The 22,733-nt window shown below is 41.0% G+C and overlaps 1 protein-coding gene across 4 annotated transcripts in view; it reads right to left on the bottom strand.

Annotated features, from left to right (window-relative positions):
• The window catches only part of sik3 (SIK family kinase 3), a 40,151-nt gene extending 18,785 nt beyond the window's left edge, over positions 1-21,366 (bottom strand). For all 4 annotated transcript variants that reach the window (XM_085245165.1, XM_085245168.1, XM_085245169.1 and 1 more), the window contains exons 1-4: positions 20,980-21,366; positions 2,079-2,195; positions 1,397-1,460; positions 152-313 (exon numbers count right to left, since the gene is read on the bottom strand). In XM_085245165.1, the coding sequence (XP_085101291.1) occupies positions 152-313; positions 1,397-1,460; positions 2,079-2,195; positions 20,980-21,345 (709 nt within the window). In that variant the 5' untranslated portion in view covers positions 21,346-21,366. The remainder of the gene's footprint in view (positions 1-151; positions 314-1,396; positions 1,461-2,078; positions 2,196-20,979) is intronic.
• Between the last annotated feature and the right edge of the window lie 1,367 nt (positions 21,367-22,733).

Below are 22,733 nucleotides of genomic sequence, written 5' to 3'. Positions count from 1 at the left end.
CCAGTTGCCTTGACAGAGTAAACATTTTGTTCAAAACAGAAAAATGCTCCCTAAGTACATGCTGACACTTGCCTGCATCCACATCCACCACTAAATTTAACCTACCCACCCATTCGCTCTTCAGTGCAAACACACACGTGCGCGCACACACCTGCGATTTTGATGTTGAGGTTGTGGTCCAGTAGCAGATTCTCTGCCTTCAGGTCTCTGTGGACAATGCTGCGGCAGTGACAGAAATGAACCGCTGCCACGATCTGCTTGAACTTCTTCCTGGCATCTTTTTCTGCCATTCGTCCGTGAGCCACCAGGTGGTCTGTACATCCAAACAAAACACAATTGCTGGATTTAGGAAGGGAACACAGTGTTTCTACTGTCTACCTGTTCATGTACAAGATCCTGTGCTACAAATGTCCTTAAATTAATTCCCAAGACTGGCCAGGTGAACATTAAAGTGTACAGCTTTGGTGGGATCTGGGATTTTAAAGCACAGAGAGGGAATTTCATTTCATTTTTACAGGAAAAACTTTCATTTTAATTACAGAGAGTCTGCAGATTTAAATAAATTAGACTCTAAAACCTTTTTAATTCCACTTTAAAGGACATTTAATACCAAAGCTACATTGGAAACACATCAAACACATTGATTTACATTCAACATGAACATTAAAGTAAAATAAAAGCTTTTGACTGACGTTAAGAAACTTGTGTTTATTAAAGAGAAAAATCTCGATGTTGTCCTTAATGGTCTTCAATGTTATTTTGATTTATCTGCATTTCCAAACACTGACTTAACATTGTTTAGTAAAATACACAATTAGTCTTAAACTTGCATCTTCCCACGTCTGAGACTAGCTAGCAAAGGCCCCTTTTAATCACCATTACCTTTTTCATCAGACTTTCTGGCAGTGAAGCACTAAACTGAACCTCTTTCCCCTCTGAACACATTGAATTTCAGTTTTGTTTTTTCCCCCACATTAAGTTTCAACTGTTAGATAATGCTTCTACTCCCCATTAGCTGTTTTTACACATATATTAAAAAAGAGAAAAGCTTAAAGAAGTTATTAAAAAAAGAAAGATTTTACTTAATAACACAGTTATTCATAGCTGATATCAGCCCACTTAGATCAGCATTTAAATTCAGCTTGGAGTTCCAAAGTAGCAGAGCCCAAATGCTACAGCTGCATTACGTGATCACAGTGCAGTCGTGAAAGCAGCGGTACTGTGTGTGGAAAAAGTTCCTGTCTGTGTTTATCTATAACTTTTACAGGACCTGGATGCACTCTGTAATTAGATTACAATTTTGTTTTATGTATGTTGACACATTTAAAAATCAAAGTAAGAGAAAGTCAACGACAGAGAATCTACATTATAAGGTGACCGTGGGGGACTCCCTTACCGAATATCTCTCCACCGCTAGCGTACTCTGTTACCAAATAGATCATCCTCTCCGTCTCCATCACCTAAAGATATAAACAAATGATAAAAACCAGGACCTGCAGACCCTCTCACAGGCCAACATCTAGTCATGGGCAGTTCATGCGTTACATAACTGAATGACTAAGCACGGTTTGGCATACAAACAAGAAAGATGTAAATAGAACAAAAACAGCCATGTACTTAAGTGTACTGATCAACCTATGCGTGTGTGAGGATCAGATTGTTAAAATTTATGGTAACGTGATAAAAAAGCGTGCCTTCAAATTGCTGGGGGCTATTTCAGATCAGGTGCTGGGACACTGGTAGGGTGTTACAATCCTCATACACTTGGAAAAGTATGAAAACAAACAAAACTCTCACCTCTAAATTTCTATCACCGAGTCTCACTAGAGTGAGGTTTTGGGCAGAAGGTTGTAGTTGTACTGCCCCCCCACTTCCCCCCACACCCTCCAATACTTTTGAGACTTTTTCAGGTACATTTTATAATTGAACTGTCAACACCCCCAGAAAACAATGTCTGGTAACATCTGGATTCTTCTACACTTCAATCATCTATTTGCTCACATTTGGCCACAGGTCCCGGGTGGAAGAAGTGAGCAGAGATGTGTTAAAAGGCTCTGTGGGTGAGAGTGACTGTGTACCTGGTAGAGGCGGATGATGTGGGGGTGCTTCAGCAACTTCATGATTTGCACCTCTCTGAAGATCTTTTTCAGGTTCTCCTCGTCCAGCTGGGTCTTATCCACTATTTTTATAGCCACCTGGAGACAGAGACGCGAGAAAAAAAGAGATGGAAGGAGATGAATGATGGGAGAAAGAGAGACGGCGAAGTGGTGAAGAGGGTGAGTTTAAAAAAAGAAACAAGACAGAGAAAAAAAGCAGAAAAAATAACGGTTAGCAGAGGAGGAGAGAATGCGTTTTAAAACATACAATATGTTTGTCAGCTCTTATGTCTCTAAAGCACTCATGACAACGGTATTTTGCCGACACCTAAATTACAGACAACACATCTAGGGCACAGTCACAGTGTCTTAACAATATTGCTGTGATGACACAATAATCAAAGAACAGTAACAAGCCAAGTAAATTACCAACAAAGGGACTAAGGGCATGCAGCCCAGGAGACTTTACCCATTTAAAAAAATAACTTAAAGACAACTAAAAATGAAAACTAACAGGGGACACCGACACTTCTTGAGGTGATTGGTCGGCAAGTGTGCTGTCAGACTGTGTTATTCCTGATTTCCAGCTTATTTGGATAACGTGACCCACACCGTGACCTTCGACTGCAAGCGTAATGCTTGCGTAACTGCTGAGCCCCTCGACAATAGCTCCGGCAATGCGGACTGTGATAATTTGTGACAGGAGCTTTGCTCCGCCACTTAGGAGTGGGTAGATGACTTTAATGACTTAATCAAGCAAAGCTAATGGGGATGCCCCAAAACACAGCTTCTGCTTCTGCTAGACAAGTGTGGACAGAGTACATGAAAACTATGCTGTGATCACACACACACACACACACTCAGACACACACTCACACACCAACTCATTTGTCAAATTCTGTGAAGTACTATTTCGAGTACTCCTTTTAGCCATGAAGATGAGGCCACCTGAAGCCTGGCAAGGCCAACTTCCTGGAGCAGACAGGAAGGGGAAGTGAGGAAGAGCGGACGTAGGGGCTCCTGAGAGAGCACAGGGCAGCAAGTGTGGCATTCATCCAGCTTATATGGTGCATTGGTGTGTGAACTTTCCTTTCAAAGGTATTGTACAAACTGTGACAAACATTGGCACTTGGTAGAGTTCATGTGTTCACTAAATTTGGCAACTTACAAAAACAACGTGTCAGGTGGGCAGAGTTGGTGTTGTTTTTTTTTTAAATCACACTTTATTTGATAACAGCACTGAGCCCCACATACACAACTGCTATTTCAGTTCTAATAGTCGCGAGATATACTAAGAGTATCTTAAATTGGTTAAATAAAAATAAAAGAAGCTTGAAAAACAAAATTCCTAATTAAATGAAAACAGTTGACTTATCCAGCCTGATTGACCATGTTTGTTTAGTTTAAATAGATAATTTTACAGAGCATCAAAACAAGACTGAAACAAAAATCACCCCCCCTCTCATGTATGTAAGCATCTGTTTGGAACGTGTGAGTCTACGAGGTATTTTAAGCCCTGGAAATCTATTGTTAGAACTGGCCATCGTCAAGCCTTGTTGACGTAACTGCTCCCCTCTGCATCTTCTGGACGGTATCAACAGGACATCTGGATCACACGAGAATGAGCACAATTATTATCACTTTGGGGGGCAGCGAGACCTTGTGAAAAGGTGGAAACAGGGCAGCAAGTACAATTATACAACAATGACATACCCCAAAAAAGAGGAAGAGAGGAAGATTATTCATTTTTTGGCACCACAAAAATAAATTTGAAGTATTCCCTTTTCTCCATGTTCTCATACACACTAAGGCATCCTGTAAATTTAACTTGTTCTTTTTCCAGTAGTAGCATATGGGACATCAAAATAAATATCTCAGCCACAAAAAAACTAACAAAGGACAAGCCATTCTTTCCTAAAGACACACAGTCATTTTTCTCCTTTATACGGTAGGATCTGGCTTGAAGTGAGATGCTGGATCAAGATACGTTTCCAAGGACAGAGCAAAGATACCAGTTACCTCCAACCATGATGTTGATCTTGGCTGAGACGGAATTCATGATAACACATTCGTGTCTGTTTGCACAGGCATTTGGCTGTGCACGGTGAAGGGTTTGAGGAAAGCAACCTATGCAGATTTGCTTGCGTGCTGTCCTCCATAAAACCCAGCAGCATGTAGCCCGACTACCGTATCATGTACAGAATGCCGATTGCGAAGTGGATTTGGACGGGAAGGGAGTGACTGGAGCTTACCACAATGAGCAAGAAATACAAAAAATAATCAAAGTTTCAAAAAGCATCATGGGAAGCACAGAGTGGCTGCAGTGGAGCCCCCTCATTATGACTTCAGTCTTCTCCCTGATAGGAACAACAACAGCACGAACACACACGAGAAGTAGCCCACAGACCAGCCTGCAAAGCTCTGCGTAGGTCCAGCATACAGCAATCCCAGTCCCCTTAAGCCTTTCAGGTCCAGAGGCAGTTATAACATGTTTTAAGGTTGTGAGGAATGAGTAAAGGGTGCGGTTTCACACATGCCTTGCACTGAATATTTAGTATTAAGTGAAGAGAAATATTGGTGGCAGATACACAGAGGCAGAGAGAGAACAACTCTATAGAGAATGTTAGCGGGCGGAAAAAAACAAAAGTATAATGTTAGACACACATACACGCGTCTGCTAAATGTCATTTGTACTAGTGAAGCAAAAGAAAACATTTAGTCACGTTTGACAGAAAACTCCAGATCATATTGGTCCCGCTCTGGAGCCTTGTCTCTCTCTCTCAGCACAGATAAAATCCGGCCCATGACAGGAGACTTTTTCCAGTTATTCGGTTAGTAATATCTTAAGAGTATAAAAACTGAATGTGTCCTTGCAGGAAGTAAGACATGGCTGCAACATGGTTTAACTCTTTATCCCATAAAGACATCTGATGACTGCTGCTGTACCCTTAGTTCTGAGACCTCAGTATATATATCAATAAACACATGGTTTGGCAACCATTACAATTGTTTCTGGGGTTTTCCAAGGGTAGCTGTATAGGTAAAGACCTCCCTCACTAACCTCTGATGCACACAGAGTCATTTTGTTCTATAAGCAGGTCTGAAATGACACAAAAACTGATCAGATGAGAAAAGAGATTCAAGGGTTACTCCTAGTGAGCTTTCATGGGGTACGGAGTTAAGCACAGGGTGCATGAGATCTGGTTTTCATACCAAAAATTCAGTTACTTTCTGTTGTTGTTTGTTTTTAGCTGCTGTAAGACGTGCTTTTTCCCCATCTTGTCTGGTGGATGAGGTTCATTGCAGAGAGGTGATAACGAAGAGCTGTCCTTTTTTAATTCCCCGTTTTCTTAAATATTAGTTTCCCGAATTTTCCCTTGAGCAGCTTTCATTGCTTGAGATTACCACAGCTAGTAGAGTAGTAGAGTAGAGTATGTTCATTTTATTGTGTTAACAGGTTAACCAACTTGCCCTGAGGTGAGGTTAGCTCTAAGCTCGACTCCACTGCCAAGCATGCGACAAGTGCATGTCTGTAAAGTTCAGTTTCAACCTTCACTAGAGTTTGTGTACCGAAGCAGTTTTGGGATTTTCATCTGCTTTGATCCAATTTCCATGGCTATTTCTGCCAAAATACCTGCGCTCTCTCTCTCTCTCTCTCTCTCTCTCTCTCTCTCTCTCTCTCTCACATACACACAGGAAGACACACACACAGACACACGCACGCTCTCCTGGGAGGCCAGCTGCAATGAGACGAAGTGTCATATAGCCCTTCTGATCACAAGACAGTGACCTCAACACAGCACCATGTCCGAGCAGCTGATGCCCAGAAGAGGAGTCTGGACCCGTTACTACACACAGACACAGACAAGTTTCGGAGAACACAACAGTGTAACCACGAAGTGTTCAAGAAATGGCTCCTTTAGTATTTAGTGTAAAGCACCATTCATGACTCAGAGCTGGAGGAAGAGTACTTTCTATACCCAAATATTTTAGGATGTGCGTTTCAAAGTAACTGTTCCCAACTAATAACAACAGTAAATAAAAGTTGGTGCTCATGTAGATACAAAAAACTAAGCTTTTGATTTTATTTCATTTTAGTTATTTCACTGCGTCCACTGTTAAATGAACTTGTAACATGCAGCTCAGGAAAGGTTAAACATCATAATTCCGTTATAAGAAACTCAGTAATAAGCTAAGATGTAAAGTACATCCAAATCTTATCACTCTCCTTTATTGGCGGTTTCAGTTGTACAACAACGACTCTGCTACCGTATAGAGGACAGCAGGACTGAGATTATTGGGAGCTTGTTAGGAGCTTATACGCAAGTTAATGACACAGTGACTCTTAAATGTCTCCCTGCATAAACACAGTGGACACCAACACAGACACAAGAAGGACTGAAGTAAACACTGCTGCAACAACAATTTAAAGACCACAGCGCATTTCTTGTACTCCATCTTTGCTGTGAAACATGCCTGCCCTCATGCACACGTGTTTGTGGTTGCTGTTGTGTGGCGGGGAAATCTCATTGTCATTGGTTAGCAGTTACAGTAAAAATGCCTTCATTTTCAGCAATGCACTATTTATGGAAAAACATTACACTGTCTTATCTTGTGTATTACTGTACATCTACTATGGGCCACGATCTCTGTCATGCTGCTCATTTCTAAGAAACTGTGTACACAGAAAACCATAAATCAGCTTTTTCCAAGTTACGGAAAACACCCTCACTGTGATTCTTGAAAATACCATCAAGTCAACATTTTTGCCCAAGACACTGAAGATAACTGCATTTAGGCTGGATTCATGCCCTGATCACACTAGATAGTGTGCATCACAGATGGGCATTATCTGTAAGCTGCCAAAAACGATCAATATGGCATTTTAAACCCACTTTACACTGGGACTGGACAGCTGTGTTGAGGTGAGAGGAACTGGGCATCACTTCGCAACATTTTCCAAATGTGCAACCCATCAGAACAACTCTGAAGAGACTAAAATTGTCTGAAGTTATCCTGGATTTTAAATAACACTGGATTCCTGCAGCCTATTTTTTATCCCGGCATTAACTGACATGAGCGACCATAAACACAATCAATGTATCTATATTGAATTGAAACAAACAGTGCAATCGACAGAAACCCTAACCTCGCATGCCTTTGGTCAACAAGGTCTATCTTTGAGGAAGTAAAAGTCGTAAAAGGTTTCCGCGGGTGAAACTGTGGAAGCTTTTATTAACCTTCTATTAATGGTTGCCTGTAAATGCCTTTGTCTGCGGATCTCAGGCGGTCTCTCGCCCTTGTCAGTTTTCGGCTTGGTGCGGCTGAGGTGTAGGTGGCATTTGGCTTCGGTTCTCCATTGTTCTCTCTGGTGCTAATGTGCTAGTCTCAAGACTGCTTGACTTCCACACCGACGTCTGCTCAGCCAAGAAGTGTATTCTGCTACAGTAAATTGAAACAGTCTTGCTGACCACGCAAAGCACTTTAGACTACACGCCATATTTAACCATACATTCATACTGTTCTTATTCTCCACACTTCAAGCACTTTATCAACAAGACAACCACAAACTATTCAGAATCGCCAATTAAGCTAACACGAATGTGTCTGGACAGCGCTGAGGGGTTTACAAGCAAGCCAGTCAGAGCATCTCTACTGGAAAAACTGTTTGATGACACCATTTTTAAATTGCCCTCAAGCATGTTTTCGACACACACACACACACACACACACACACACACACACACACACACACACACACACACACAACATGGTGTGGTGTTAAACTGTATGAGGTTAACCTTCATCGACAGCAGACACAGATTACGACACCCACAGAGGGAATAATGCTCAGGCTTAACCCACATCAGCATGTGAAGGCGTTTTAACTCACATGCACACAAAAACCCCAGCTCAACTGATAACCTGCCATCCAATGTTTGCTGTTAAATCTCATATTTTCAAATATAAACACTATAAAACTGAGTCTGAGTCTTGCATGCTTATGTCACAAAGACATCACGCACCATGAGGCCACGTCAGGTCAGCACAAATGGCGTTGCTCTGGCTGTGCTAGGCATGAGCACGCACAGTGATGTTACAGGCACAATGAGTCAGCAGCACAATGCCTTTCAGAGGTGTTTTACTGGTGTGTTGTGCACTTGTATGAGTAAATGTGTCGAAATGACTCAGCTGAGTGTGTTGAGCTGAAAGTACAAGAAAGGGGACATGCTACAGCGCAGAGAAAAAAACTGGACATCACATTCATCTGCCAATTTGGCAGCTTTTTCCCCTTCTTAAATAGCAAAGCAGGCATTTTATGGTGACTAAACTCTGTGGGATAGAAATACCTCATCGTGAGTAGCATTCACCACTGAGCTTTGATGAACACAGACATCACAAGAACCACTCCTCCGAAGCTTAATAACTATTTTATTCGATTTTTATTAATGACATTTTTATATCAGAAGTAGAAATTGGAATTAATGCATACTTTACAAGGAGACGCCACCTGAAACAGCATCAGTCTGCATTAGGCCTGTTCGAATGAACGATCAGCTTGGGGATTGGCAATGTTCAGAGTAAGTGGCCACTATCAGCTTCTTTTTTTTAATGTCTTAAAAAATATTATTATTAAATTAATATCCAATTTAATTTGACCCGTCATAGTTTTGCATCAGCATTCTATGACTATAACTGCTACTTGCAACACCTACACAGTAGACTTGAATAGTCCAGAGCAGCAAGTCTTTTGTGGCATGCTCAGCTAAACGCAGTTTTCAATGTGCCTGATTACCATAGACAGCACAAAAGATGGAGGTAACGACCATACCATCCCCGGTGGCTTTGGACTCCACATTTTGAAGGCTCAACAACAATCTTTCTTTAGCATTAAAAGTGGAGACAACACGTCCTTCATCAGGATGCTACAAACATACAGACACATCTATATAACATTCAAATCAAATTTAACCAGCAACATACTTACTAAGACTGCAGTCAAAAACTGAACAGGTGCCATGCAAAGACACATATGCTGGCCAAGGCACAGAAAACTGCTAATTACTGGAAGAAATGTAACACCAATTACATGCAAGTAATTGTACTGTCCTGTTAAATTATGCTATTAACTTTTCACAAGGGTGGGATTAATAATGTTTGCTGCATAGCTCCCAAAACTAACGTGGGTGTTTTTTTACGACCTAAACCCACTAGCTGCTACCTTAATGATAACTTAACAGACAGTTAGTGTGGGTGATTGATAGTGAAAAGCTAACTTTAGCATGTGTACACCATTGTGCATGTTGAACATACTGTGAACTTCCCATGTATTTACTGCAAATATAGTAACCAGTTATCCATCCTTTATTTAACATCATTGCTCTCTGCAGCACTGCACATATAAATACGCTAAACATGTTACTGTCTTTACTGTCTGTTTATATTGAGAACAAGAAAACAAAACAGAGCCCAATTTCCTGTATTTGGACTAGGGCTGCCACGATTAGTCGACTAGTCACGATTATGTCGACTATTAAAATCGTCGACGACTAATTTAATAGTCGACGCATCGTTTGAAGCTTTGTAAGATCACAAAGGACGCAGGAATGAGTACCGGTAGTAGGATTTAAGAGTGTAATAACGGACTGAAACAGAAGATGGCAGCACTGCATGTACAAGGATGCCAGCTGCCGTTAAACCCCGAAGAAGAAGAAGCTGTGTCCCAGAATTCATAGCGCAGTTGTCAACAATGGCGGCAGCTAGTTAGTTTTAACTTTACTCTTATTATTCTTTCTGGGGCACAAAATAAATGTTTAACATATTTTCAGGCTTGAATGTAGCTGTGTAAACCTCAAATATCTGCTCAGTTTATCAAGACACCACATATTTTCAAAAGCGCTCCGACGTTTTCGGAGACGTCTGTTACCCACTAGCTCGTTAGCTAGGCGGGGGCAAGGCTAACTAGAGCCGTGAGAACACCGGACTCCCGGCAAATCGTTTTCAAACCCACCGCCGTCTTTCGCTACTCAGGTTAAACATATATATAAGTCACTTAGATAACTTAAAAATGTTATTGTTTGGCTTTCTTTAGTATTTTATTTGTTCCTGAGTAAATCGGTTTGGCTGAGATTAAAGTTATAGTTTTTGCACAGCTAAAACTGTCAAGCAGACAGCTGATTGTCAGAAGTGTGAGACGCTGGAGAATATACTCCGGTGTCCTGTTATATTTTAGAAAGCAAGGAGTTTATTAAACTTCACCGAAACAATCTGCAAATTTCATTAAAAATTAATAAACTACCATCTTGTCTTTATTTTTAGTTAGCACAAACACTTCAAGCTGTAAGCTAATGATAGTTATGTAAGACCAGATGCTGCTGGTGCAATAAGCTGTATGCTGTACGTCCAATGGATGATGATCTGATTAGTCGACTAATCGCAAAAATAATCGGTGACTAGTCGACTATCAAAATAATCGTTTGTGGCAGCCCTAATTTGGACACATACTTGGCCAGTAAAGCAGATTCTGATAGCTGTTAAATGCTTCGATGCTGGTGAAATGAGAGCCTTATTGACATCTCATATATTCTATAAAAGTGTTGTGAACTTCACTTAGTTCAGCTGCTAGTGAGGAGTGGGTCTGTGTGTAATGCTACTGTGTGAACTTGTGTCTCAAGTGGAAGAGGCAAAGATGGCACTGATGGCATCAAAACCACTGCAAATGAGCATCTAATCCAATAGTAATTTTTGGTGTTGAATAGTAACTGTGCATATGCTTTTTAATGATGTAAACTTGGGCATTATAAGACTGGAGTCTACAGTGACAGACCTTTGGAGCTGACTTCAAGCAACACCTGGGGAACTCAAGTTTTTGGCATTTTTGCATCGGCTTTATTTTTCAGCTCTAGAAGCTGCCTCCTGGCATTTACTTAGACCATCTATGCAAAGACACAAACCTATGCAAATCTGTGACCATCAAAGCAAAAAAGGGAGTAAAGGAGTAATCACTGGGCGATCGTGGCTCAAGAGTTGGGAGGTCGCCTTGTAATCAGAAGGTTGCCGGTTCGAGCCCCGGCTCTGACAGGCTCGGTCGTTGTGTCCTTGGGCAAGACACTTCACCCGTTGCCTACTTGTGGTGGTTAGAGGGCCCATTGGCGCCAGTGTCCGGCAGCTTCGCCTCTGTCAGTGCGCCCCAGGTGGCTACAATGTAGCTTGCCATCACCAGTGTGTGAATGTGTGTGTGAATGGGTGGATGACTGGATGTGTAAAGTGCTTTGGGGTCCTTAGGGACTAATAAAGCGCTATACAAATACAGGCCATTTACCATTTACTTCCTGCTAAGTTCTGAAAGTATGTTACTGAGTCGTTCACCCATTTCCAAAGTGCAACCAGTAACTGGAAGTTAGTAGTTCTCCCTTTGCTCCAAAAACACTCCATAAACTGTATTCACACATGTAACATGAAGCAAAATTTCTCCTTGGGTTTGTCTGCACACAACCATTAGACTTGTCCTTGGAGAAACAACACACATTTCTCCTGATAATGCCTGATGTTGAGCTGATGGTTCCACTGATATAGAAACCAGTACAACTAAATGCAGTAGCCTTTCTTCTACTAGGACCAGTGCCAACTACAAGCCCTGTGTGTGAGAGCTTTATCCATCATACAGGTAAGAGGCTACAGAACAGGGACTTTGCATGCACTCTGAGGCAGAGCCGTAGCTGATTTTATAATTCGACAGGAACACAATGTGATCGTATTGACGAAGCCTCGAGTGCCCTCAAACGTGTGCCGCACAGTCACACACATTCTGGTGCGTGTTCTTCCTCTTTTGAAGCTGCAGATTCACTGAGACGCGGGAGAAGACAACTACAGGGCAGGAAAATAAGTCAGGCAGAAACGTAGCCTTTGTCGTATTACTCACCCAAATGAAATCACATTCGGGCATGTGTATGTGTGTCTGTGAGAAAGCGAGAAGGATTGCTGTATCTTTGAGAGCTGTGTGTGAGTGTACTGAGGGAGTGAGTGAAATTGTTACACAGTACATTAGGCCTGTTACCTAACGCTTGCCATCCTGTCGGCCCCCTTCCTCTTGCTTGTTTCTTACCAAGAGCACAGGGGAGGAAAAGGGGGACAACACAGGAAAAAGGACAGAAGGACATGGGGAAAGGCCTGCTTCCCTAAGAAACACACAGGTCAGGGTGTGCCACACAGCACCGTGTACCTATCATGACACTTTGCAGTTATTTCAATGACAAAGAAACCAAGGACCCAGTCCGTCTGATAATAGAAGCGCACTTTGTTCATGGCAGACAAAGACCATAGCCAATGGTAAATCACTCGCATTCAAAATTGGTGGTTGGGGTCTGGAACCACCATCATCACGACTGAAACCATGGAAACCAGTTAAGACTTCAATGAAGCGACCTTTCTCCAACTAGGAGCCTTGGCAACACACTAGGGCTGCTCGATTATGGCAAAAATGATAATCACGATTATTTTCACTGAAATTGAGATCACGATTATTTGACGATATTTATTTAACCCTTTAAGACCTACTATAGAACCAAGTCCACCAGAGCTTATATTATTTTTATTTATTTTTTTTACATGCTGTAGTGCCATTTGTGGGAGCATTTCAAGTTGCTATACATCAATACAACTGTTATAGCCCATATTTTAATAATATGTCTGCATTAAGTGCATAGTAATTACATAAATTGCAAAAAAGTGCAATAAACTACAAAAAAAATTGAAAATCGCTTTTGTTTTGTTTACATATATTTCTACTTGGAGAAGTTTAAGAGGTTTATCCCTCAAAACTTTAAATACAATAAAGTTGCAAAAAATAGTTTACAACAACAGGAAATTTATTTTGAGTGTCTTCATAGTTTTATTTTGGAGATACAGCAATTTTTATATACTGCAGGAAAAACAAAAAACAATCCTATGATGCAAATTTGCAAAGAAAACAGCATGTGCATCATTTCACTGTGGGAAGTGTTACGAACAGCTGATAGGAACGGCAAAGCGTGTTTCTGGAATATTATGTTTTTGTTCCTGCAAGCGCTTTTTATGCAATTTTTGCAAAGCTATATGTGGAAGGAAACCGTGACCGAGGACAAGCTGATGGCATAAGATGTAAGTACAACTCCTCCGGTTTCATATGCAAAACAAATTATTGCGCTAGCTTACACGGTTCAGGTTCTACAGGGATTTAAAAATAGTTACGCAAAACGAAGCGTGCTGCTCTGACCGGCTTTAAAGGGTTAACAATGACTTTAAAAAATAATATAAAATAGTGTGCAACACCACTGAAGTTTTTTTTTTTTAAACTCTTTTCAACCAACGGCAGTCACTCTCCTCTCCAAATAACTATAGCTTTCCGAGCTTCCCTCGGGTCCTCTTAATCAGCGGTCTCCACCCTTTTTTGCACCACGGACGGTTTATGCCCGACAATATTTTCACGGACCGGCCTTTAAGGTGTCGCGGATAAATGAGGGAGGGGCTAATAATCGGCTCAGTCATTTTTAATGATCGTTGAAAGCCCAGATCGTAATCGTGATTAAAATTCGATTAATTGAGCAGCCCTACAACACACAGTCGCCGCTGACAACAAGCAGCACTTTGGATGATGACGGCACAGAGTTGTGATTTTTAACTGCCGGCTTCCTGTGCCTACAACTCAACCCGCTGCAGAAAAAGCCCAACTCGACTTTATTTTTAACCAGATCAAACAAGACCACTGATCACACCTCCTTCATCATGATGCTACACACACGCATATAACATTCAAATCAAATTTAACCAGCAACCTGCCTGTTAAAGCATCACACAGACTAAGACTGGAGGTTTTTGTTGTGATCGGTGATTTGCAATAACCATGTTTACAATTCAAATAAATAAAGGTTTGTCATGCAGATAAAACGGACACTATTTGGTGCTGCATTCTGCACTCCGAGTTCATCATATGTCCTTGGGTCGCACATCAATAAATTATTAGCGATGACCTCTTACCTAGAAACCAGCAAGGACCAAAGACACTGTAGTAGCAAAGATGAAACGTTTCACTGATTCTAATTAATTAAATGTGCATAAACAGTCAATTCCATAAAACATCTGACGGGCACTGTTAAAAGGATATGCAAAAAGGATGTGCAAATTTGCCACCTGTTAAAGCGGTCTGCACTGTAAACACAAGGTGACCACCTCAAAGCCTGCACCCTTATGTCCTAAGCTAACAGGAAAATTGTCCATCTCTATGATATACAAGCAACATATGCATTTGTTTTTCATCGTGTCTATATAAATCCTAAATCACTCTTTGGAATCTTTTTTATAAAATGTATTCAAGATTTTAATGACATGACATTTTGTTTACAAATATCTACAAATTAAACATATTTGTTTTAGTTTGTCAGTTTGACATAGAAAGTAGGGCGGGGCCATATCATACCGTTCACGGTAATACCGGTATAATGTTGGGCAACGATAGGAAAATGAAATATTGCGATAGAATATGGGTAAAACGCGCATGTGCAGTGCCTTTGTTTTCATACGCACATGGCAGAAAAAGGGTGCCGGCGACAGAGAATGAGAAAGGCGAAAGCAGATCGTTGAATGAAACCGATGAACCAGAATTGGTTTGTAAAAATGCTGCAACTTCAGTGATGTGGAACTGGTTTAGCTTTCGTCCGTCAGATACACAACAAAGCACTATTTTGGTGGCGCATGCTAGCGGGCCGTCGTTATTACTGTGTTTTTTGGAAAATACAGCACACTTAAAATCAATCATTCGATTTTTCTGAAAATCGACAGTGCCCCTTATAATCCCGTGTGCCTTACGTATGAATTCTGGTTGTGTTTACTGACCTCGAAACGATTTTATGTTGTACACGACGCTCGAAAAACAGTCAAATGTTTTAGTACAACTTTGCTAAGCTACAAATCCCGTAGGCAGGAGCCTCGCGGAGTGATACGTACTGTGCTTCAGCATAGTATTACGGTATTGTGTGTGTATAACCTCTTTTTAAGTTTTGTGAATATTATACATGGTTATGCTGAGGATATGTTGGCCAATTTCCACTGGAAATGCCTTTTGGTTAAACTGTCAGCAAGGAATTTGCATTTACAATGTTAACTTTTTATATAACTTTAATGCACATAAAAAACAGCTGCTTGTTTAAGTGAAAATACGTTGATTTTTTTTTTTTTTTTTTTTTTGCACTAATAAAGTTGTGGAGTTGTAAAGTATCTTGTCTCGTGTCAATTATATCGTCGGTTATATCGTTATCGCAAATTTTCAAATGTATATCGTGATAAATATTTTTGGTCATATCGCCCTGCTCTAATAGAAAGCAATTTAAAGTTGTGATCTTACTACTTTCTTAGATCACACTTTAAAACGAGTGTGCGTGTCTATGTATTCTTTACATTTCAGCAAGTGCTCTTTCAAAACACTTTGCGTTTCAGTGAGTGTGTATTGCTAACATGGGAAGGAAAGCTGGTGGTAATTTTGGAGGAATCTGAATAAGTGATTCTTCAGAAATATAAATAATTTAACAAATGACATTAAGGTGACTCCTTTAGGTGTGGAGCGACTGATAATGACAACAGTGCATCACAAAGATGGCCGTGCAGAGATAGGGATGGATTCTATTGGAGAACAAAAGCTTAAAAACATCAGTCACCGTCACCTAAATCACCTACAGTGTGGGGTTGTTAAAACAGAATCAACACTGCAGTACTTTGTAAGCTCTGCAACTGGAAATGTCTTTTCAAATCAGCTCAACCTGCAGTGCTCCGGCTGTTTCCTGTACTGTGTTTACTGTAACACGGCATTATCTCATATCATTTGATATGCCAGTTGTAAACTCTTGATGTGGACCCAATATCAAAGTTAGACCCCCTTCTGGTTTGGATCTTCATTCTTTCATTTGAGAATAAACGCGTATTAACTGCTTATTAAATGTTGTTTTAGTATCAGAATAAACAAGATCAGAAAGTCTAACCTAAAACTCTCTTTGACTTGCTAGTAGGGCTGGGCCATATTATACCGTTCACGGTAATACCGGTATAATGTTAGGCAACGATAGGAAAATGAAATATCGCGATAGAATATGAGTAAAACGCGCATGCGCAGTGCCTTTGTTTTCATACGCACATGGCCGATTGTTGAGTGAAACAGATGAACCAGAATTGGTTTGTAAAAATGGTGCAACTTCAGTGATGTGGAACTGGTTTGGTGTTTGTCCGTCAGATACACGACAAAGCACATTTTTTTGCAGAACATGCAAGCGGTCGTCGTTATTGTCGTATTTGTCGGACTAAGATGCTCTTAAATCTGGGAGTAATCTGGGTCCTAAACTCCGTATGCTTCAGGTCAAACGAACACTGCAGCATCACTGAGAGTTAAAAACTGTCTAAATTCTTTCATCTTTAATAAAACGATCAGCATTGCTGCTTTACCAGGTGTAACTATGAAGTTTAACTTCCAGGCATCCATGAAAACAAAAGTTATTACATTTAACGGAGTTAGAAGTTAGCAGGAAGCTAGCGGAAGTTAGCTCGCTAGTTTCGCTAGTTTCCTAAGCATGATATAGCATGTTCTGACTGAGAGATTTCTGAAAAAATTCAAACGTACAGCTCTGTTATCACTTCCAACATAAATGAAGACAGGAAACTAAACAGCAGTGACGTTTGTAGGGTTACTGAAGTTAGGCTAGCTGGTATATAATGATGTGCTACGTGATCGCTAGCGACACAGCTATGTTAGCATAACATAAACAGTGAAGCTGGAGGATGAACACTAACACGTTTCCACTTATAAAAGTTAACGTTAAGGTTCCGGATAGTTAGAGACAAATGCAATCGCATGGCAGGATGCTGTAAACGGACCAAACTTCAGTCAGGAGAACAACTGAGATAATCCATCCACAATACAAGGTTAGTCATTAATGTACTGCAACAACATGGGAATAGAGCAGCTGCCAGAGAATTCAACATTAATGAATCAATGGTACAGAAGTGGAGGAAGCAAGAAGAATGAGTTTAATAAAGTTTGATTTATCTGACTGCTTTATTTCGCTTAATGTGCCTTATAATCCCGTGCACCTTATGGTCCAAAAAATACGTACTGCACACTGCAGTTTAATGTTGCAAAGCACCTCTTTTTAACTTCAGTGGATATTATACATGGTTATGCTCAGGATATGTCAGCCCATTTCTACTGGAAATGCCTTTTGGTTAAACTTTCAGCAAGGAATTTGCATTTGCACTGTTACATTTTTATAAAGCTTTAATGTACATAAAAACCAGCTTCTTGTTTAAGTGAAAATAAATGGAAGGTTGTCTTTTTGCGCTAGTAATGTTGTGGAGTTGTATTTTGTCTCGTATCAATTATATCATCAGTTATATCGTTATCGCAAATTTTCAAATATATATCGAGATAAATATTTTTGGCCATATCGCCCTGCTCTACTTGCTAGCTCCTGTGTCTTATCAAACCTAAGTGAGAACACATCGGTAGCTACCAGGTGTATCCGCAGCAAGCCTGTGGGTGTCCCCGGTCCTGTCCTATGTATGCTCCAATCAGGCACCAACCTCACCTAAACCAAACAGCGCTGTAGCAAGAGCACATCTAGTGTGGACTAAATCTACTATGTGCTACATATGAGACAGTATAAAGTCCGAAAACACTAAAACTTAATTCGCCTGACACTCTCCGAAATGTCCGTGGGAAAACAGTGACCAAGATTAAATGAACAGATGTAGCATTTCAAATAAAATTTCTCATATTTATTTGAGGTAAAAGCTTTCAAATAATTGATGAATTAGCTTTTACATTATTCGATTATCGAGTCATGCGTTGCTTGAGAAAAGTTTGAGGAGCAATGTTCAAGGCCAAGCAATCAAACAAGTACAGTGTTAATTATATTTTATAAAATGACTGACCAAAGAATTGTTTTAATTAGTTACATCTTAATACACGTTAATTAGGCATTAGTTAATGCCTATTATACCTAACTACATGAGTATATCCTGCTTGCTAGTTTAAATGTTTACATATTCATTATTATTATTTCTATTAGATGAAGGCACATTGGATATTTTTGTAAATAAGGGCAAATCAAATGGCTCTTATTGTTGCTATAGTTGAAAAGAATTTAAAAATAAAAGCAAAACTCAATGATGGGTCACAGTTTACTTAGTCCCCAAAATTCACAGAACTATGAGTAACAGATTTAGTCTACAATGGGTAGTTTACAGTGTCACAGTATCAGAGAGGACTAATAGGTTTTATTAATGAGCCACGGCTAGCAAGGATGTTTGTGGATACCCTGAGCAGTAAAGCCAACATTTATCCACAATGCTAGCAGCAACATGTGACACAAACTGCGTGAGTGTAACAACTCTCTTGTTTTGACTTCCACCTCACAAACTGATCTTGTCTGGGTGAAATGAACTTTCACTATTACGACATCAAGGTGCACCACACCAATTGTTTGCTTCTCAAGGTCTGTGCTGTGTGACTGCCTCCGTTTTACTAAGCATGTAAGCCAAAAGCCCCAGATTTCCACAAATGTGCACGGCAAAAACCCAAGTTGAAGTGCTATTGGGAAATTAAACTCTGAACTAATTGCCCATCGAATTGCTCAGATTTTATAAAACATCAGAGGGGGAAATGAGGCTTCGAAAAGGGACCATCCCTTTCTGTGCTTGTGAGCCACAGAGTATAAATATCCAGGTCCTCTTCTGTGTGACTGCACTGCAGGATATCACGCAGCTCCATCTGAGAACGGGGGGAGTTGTTAGGCTGTTTATGACTAGTCAGCATTTCTCTTCAGATCGTTATAGAACCTGGGCCATGAAACAAAGCTACCCGTGCGCATTTCATCTGATGGCTGATTACCATATCCATATTCATGATAACTACGGGCACGTTAAAGCACGCTGCTGCTACTCTTCTGATATCCGTAAGCCAAGTGGGGACGCTGAAACCCCTGCGATTGTTGGTGGAAATTATGAGGTTACTGCGACCAACCATCAACAGACAGAAAACAGGGCTTATTTCATTCTCTCAGTGATTGTCATCTCTCAGGCTCAGACAGACACACATCAATACAAGTGAAAACAATAGACATTGTATTGTTATTGGAGGAAACTAACAACATCTCCCATAAATTCTGGCCTCTACATATCATAGTCAAACACACACACAGGTAGTCTTTCGAGCAACATCCCCAGGATTAAAAACATCTCCACGGCTCACCGACCCTTGTGTATTTTGTCATGAAACTAAATGGAGGGTTCAGTCTCTATGTGACGCAAAGCATCCAAATGCCCCGTGTCTACTCGTCTGTGTGTATGTCAACAAAAACACCAAGGTAAAGCTACACACTTGGCAGCTTTGACATACCTCTATTTATATCATCTCAATAAAAGGCTCTTCATCATATATTGCAGGCACCGCTTTCAGTAATCGAAGCCCTGAGTGTTCACCTGCACATCGATCACTACTGATCCCAATACTCCCGATAACCTAAGGAAGGATTTTTAACGCTGCTATACTAATCTGCTGCAAATCACAGTTAGTATTAGAAGAGACCTCAATGACGCATCTGTTGTCAAATATGCCAGCAAAGGCCTTCTGATTTGTTTGGCACTTTTTAAGGTTACATTACCAACACAGCTGATAACCCAGTGGCAACAGACTGCTCAAAGACAAATAAAGCCTTACAAAAACTCAGGCACCGCACGCGATAGGTCAGCAAAACTTCAAAACAATACTCAGAATTTGTGAGTGCTGCCTTTTCTTTGTAATGCCCCCAAACGTGTCGCAAACAATAAGATTTTTTTAAAGCACTGAGTTGCGGCCAACTTCAGTGTAAGGCTGAAAGGCATCTACTCATGAAGGATGATTTTGTGTTTCATTAATTTTCTGACAGTAGCATCTGCCATTAACTATGCCAATCGTTCAGTATATTTCAAACTGTCGCACACACCATGCAAACGCGTTTATGTTCCACTTAAAACTGTATAGTGACCATTCTGAAAACACTTTCATTTTTTTGGCCAATGTCAATATTTTCCTGTCCACGAGGACTCAACGCGCTGTCATCTAGCTATTAAACCTGATATCTAGTACTACAAAATCTGATATGTACAGCTGAAAATGTTCCAACAAACTGGTTAAGGTGTAACGAACGTATCTTTACGCGAAACGGTACATGTTAAGTAGCTTGTTCACCCAATTCTTTAAACAGTTAAGTTTATTTTAAAGCCCACAGTCTTTAGCTTTCCTATAATATAGTGTGACAAAGTTTCGATGGTACTTTATTGGGGAATTCCTAAGAGGGATATTAAATCTTGGGCCAAACACAAACCTATCAAGTTTGGAAGTTCACGGTTAACTTAACAAAAACAATTGCCCAAACTTTTCTTTCATCCTTGACGGACTGGCATCTTTCTCAGAGGTATCTAAGTTGTACTAACCGGGTAATTAGCCATCAAGCTAAGCTAGCTACTAGAAAATCGACTCATCTTTTTTATCTTCGTCGATACCCTTCTCTCTGTCCTTTGCGCTTTGCTACACATTAACCTCGGGCCTTTTAAGCTTTCAGAAAAAGCACTACAAGTGGATAGATGCGAGCTATTATTTACGTTGTGATAAATAAATCTGGATCCAGTAGCTAACGGTGGTGTCCCGTGTCGAGCGGACCTCCGCTACACCGAGCAGCGGTGTCACCATAGCGGGCTGGCCGCTGCTGTCTCCCGAGCCTGAAGGCCCCACCGTCATTCTACTAAAGCAGCCGAAAAGGCTCAGAATAAATCAATGACAACTTATAATTGTTCACCTCTGATACTCGGACATCAATTGTCTTACCTTTGCTTTAGTAATGATGTGTGTGGCCAGTTTAACAACCGCGAAATTTCCCTTCCCGATGGTCCGCTCGATTTCGTAGTGGCCCACTCGGGCTGGGGGTGGCCTGGGGACCGAAGTGTGGCCAGGATTTGTGATGCACCCAGTGGCTGTGCTGGTACGACCGGAGTGGCTGATCCCGGAGGATGGCTGGGCTCGGTTCTGGGAGCCCATGCCTGCGTGGGTCGGTCGGGCAGAGTGCGTAATCCCGGCCGCTGCGGACCCAGCAGCACCTCCGCTTGACACGGCCGCCATCTTCTCGCCTCTCTGCGGGAACAACAAGCAGCCGTGCGCAGCGCGCATCGCGGGCACGCCCCCGCCCTGCGTCATTTTACGTAGAAAGCTCTTCCGCAGCGCCCTCTCTAGGTTGTAACCATAGTAACGAGCGGCGTAACAAATGACTTCATCCAGAGAAACGTATTGTGGTTGCCCTGGTGACAAAGAAGTGCGCATTATCACTCCGGTTCCCATGATTCAGTGATTCCTTGCAAAGTGCTGCGTTCTGTATGAGCAGACGGTTTTTAAAGTGTTTAAAGGTGTACGCCGCTTTACCCTTACAATGGCGGACGAGAACAACGGTCGCTTTGTTATTCCACTGCAATACAAATATACATCTGATATGAGTATGTTTCACAAAAATATGACTACAGTTTCTAACAGCTGAATGCCATGAAGAGATCCCAAATAGAAAAATTACAGCCATTATGGCGGTCGTCCACAGGCACTGTATTAGCTATTTTGGCTGGGTTTTTTTGTTTTTTTGTTTTTGTCTTCGATAAATTACTAAAAACGTGTACTTAAACAACAAAAAAACAAGCAAACCTTTAACTTCCCCCAGAGATGTAGGTGTCTTTATAATGCTGATAAATGGCCCTGACCTTCTGAGGAGGCTTTGATAAGATCTCTTAATGAACACAGAATCATTAAATCAGCGATTAGCTGTACTTCCGTGGTGACTAGCCTGCACTCATACGAAAACATAATCACTGTGTCCCCACCACAAGCGTGCAGTGATACCTGCACAGTGACATAATAATAATTATGCAAAACTAAATGTATGTATGCGAAAGAATAAAAAGATAAATAAGCGGGGTCACTCACACCATTTATAGAAAGATGCATTACCTGAATCCACTCATAGAGCTAATTTAACATAAGGATAATCTAAGTAAAACGAAAGGAAACATTTCAAAGCTCGATGCAGTTAATTTTATTCTCTGGTCCATAGGCTCTCTCACCAGACTGTAGACAGCACCCCTTCATGGTGGAAAAGAGTTCCTGCATCCAGGCTGGTCCAAAACAGGAAGGTGCCCTGTGGCTCCCAGACCGCAGAGAGAAAGCAGACTTGTTGTTTGGAATTAGATAACTCATTGTAAATAAGTTTCGTCATGTGCATTTCTAAATGATCGTGTGTAATGCATTTCTAAAGGAAAGTTTTGTAATGTGCAGCTGACTTGCATTTTAATGTAGGAAGTGGCGCATGTTAAAGGCGCCAGGGAGTGCTCTGGGTAACAAAAAGAGCACTTGCTGGTTTCTTGAGGAGTGAATTAATGAATATGTGGGTGGTGTGGTGGTGCAGTTGTTAGCACTATCCTGAGTTCACAGCCGCTGACTGGCTGGGGCATTTCTGTGTGCAGTCACAATGCCCAGCTTCCTCCCCTCCTCCCCAAGTGTTGATTTTAAATTGACCGTAGGCGTAAATGAGGTGTGAATGATTG

The sequence above is a fragment of the Mchenga conophoros genome, linkage group LG14 (genome assembly GCF_057382185.1).
Source record: "Mchenga conophoros isolate Kocher_MC1m ecotype Shallow Benthic linkage group LG14, M_conophoros_male_GT1.1, whole genome shotgun sequence".
In the NCBI taxonomy this organism is placed as follows: domain Eukaryota; kingdom Metazoa; phylum Chordata; class Actinopteri; order Cichliformes; family Cichlidae; genus Mchenga; species Mchenga conophoros.
This window is presented reverse-complemented; position numbering and strand designations above follow the sequence as displayed.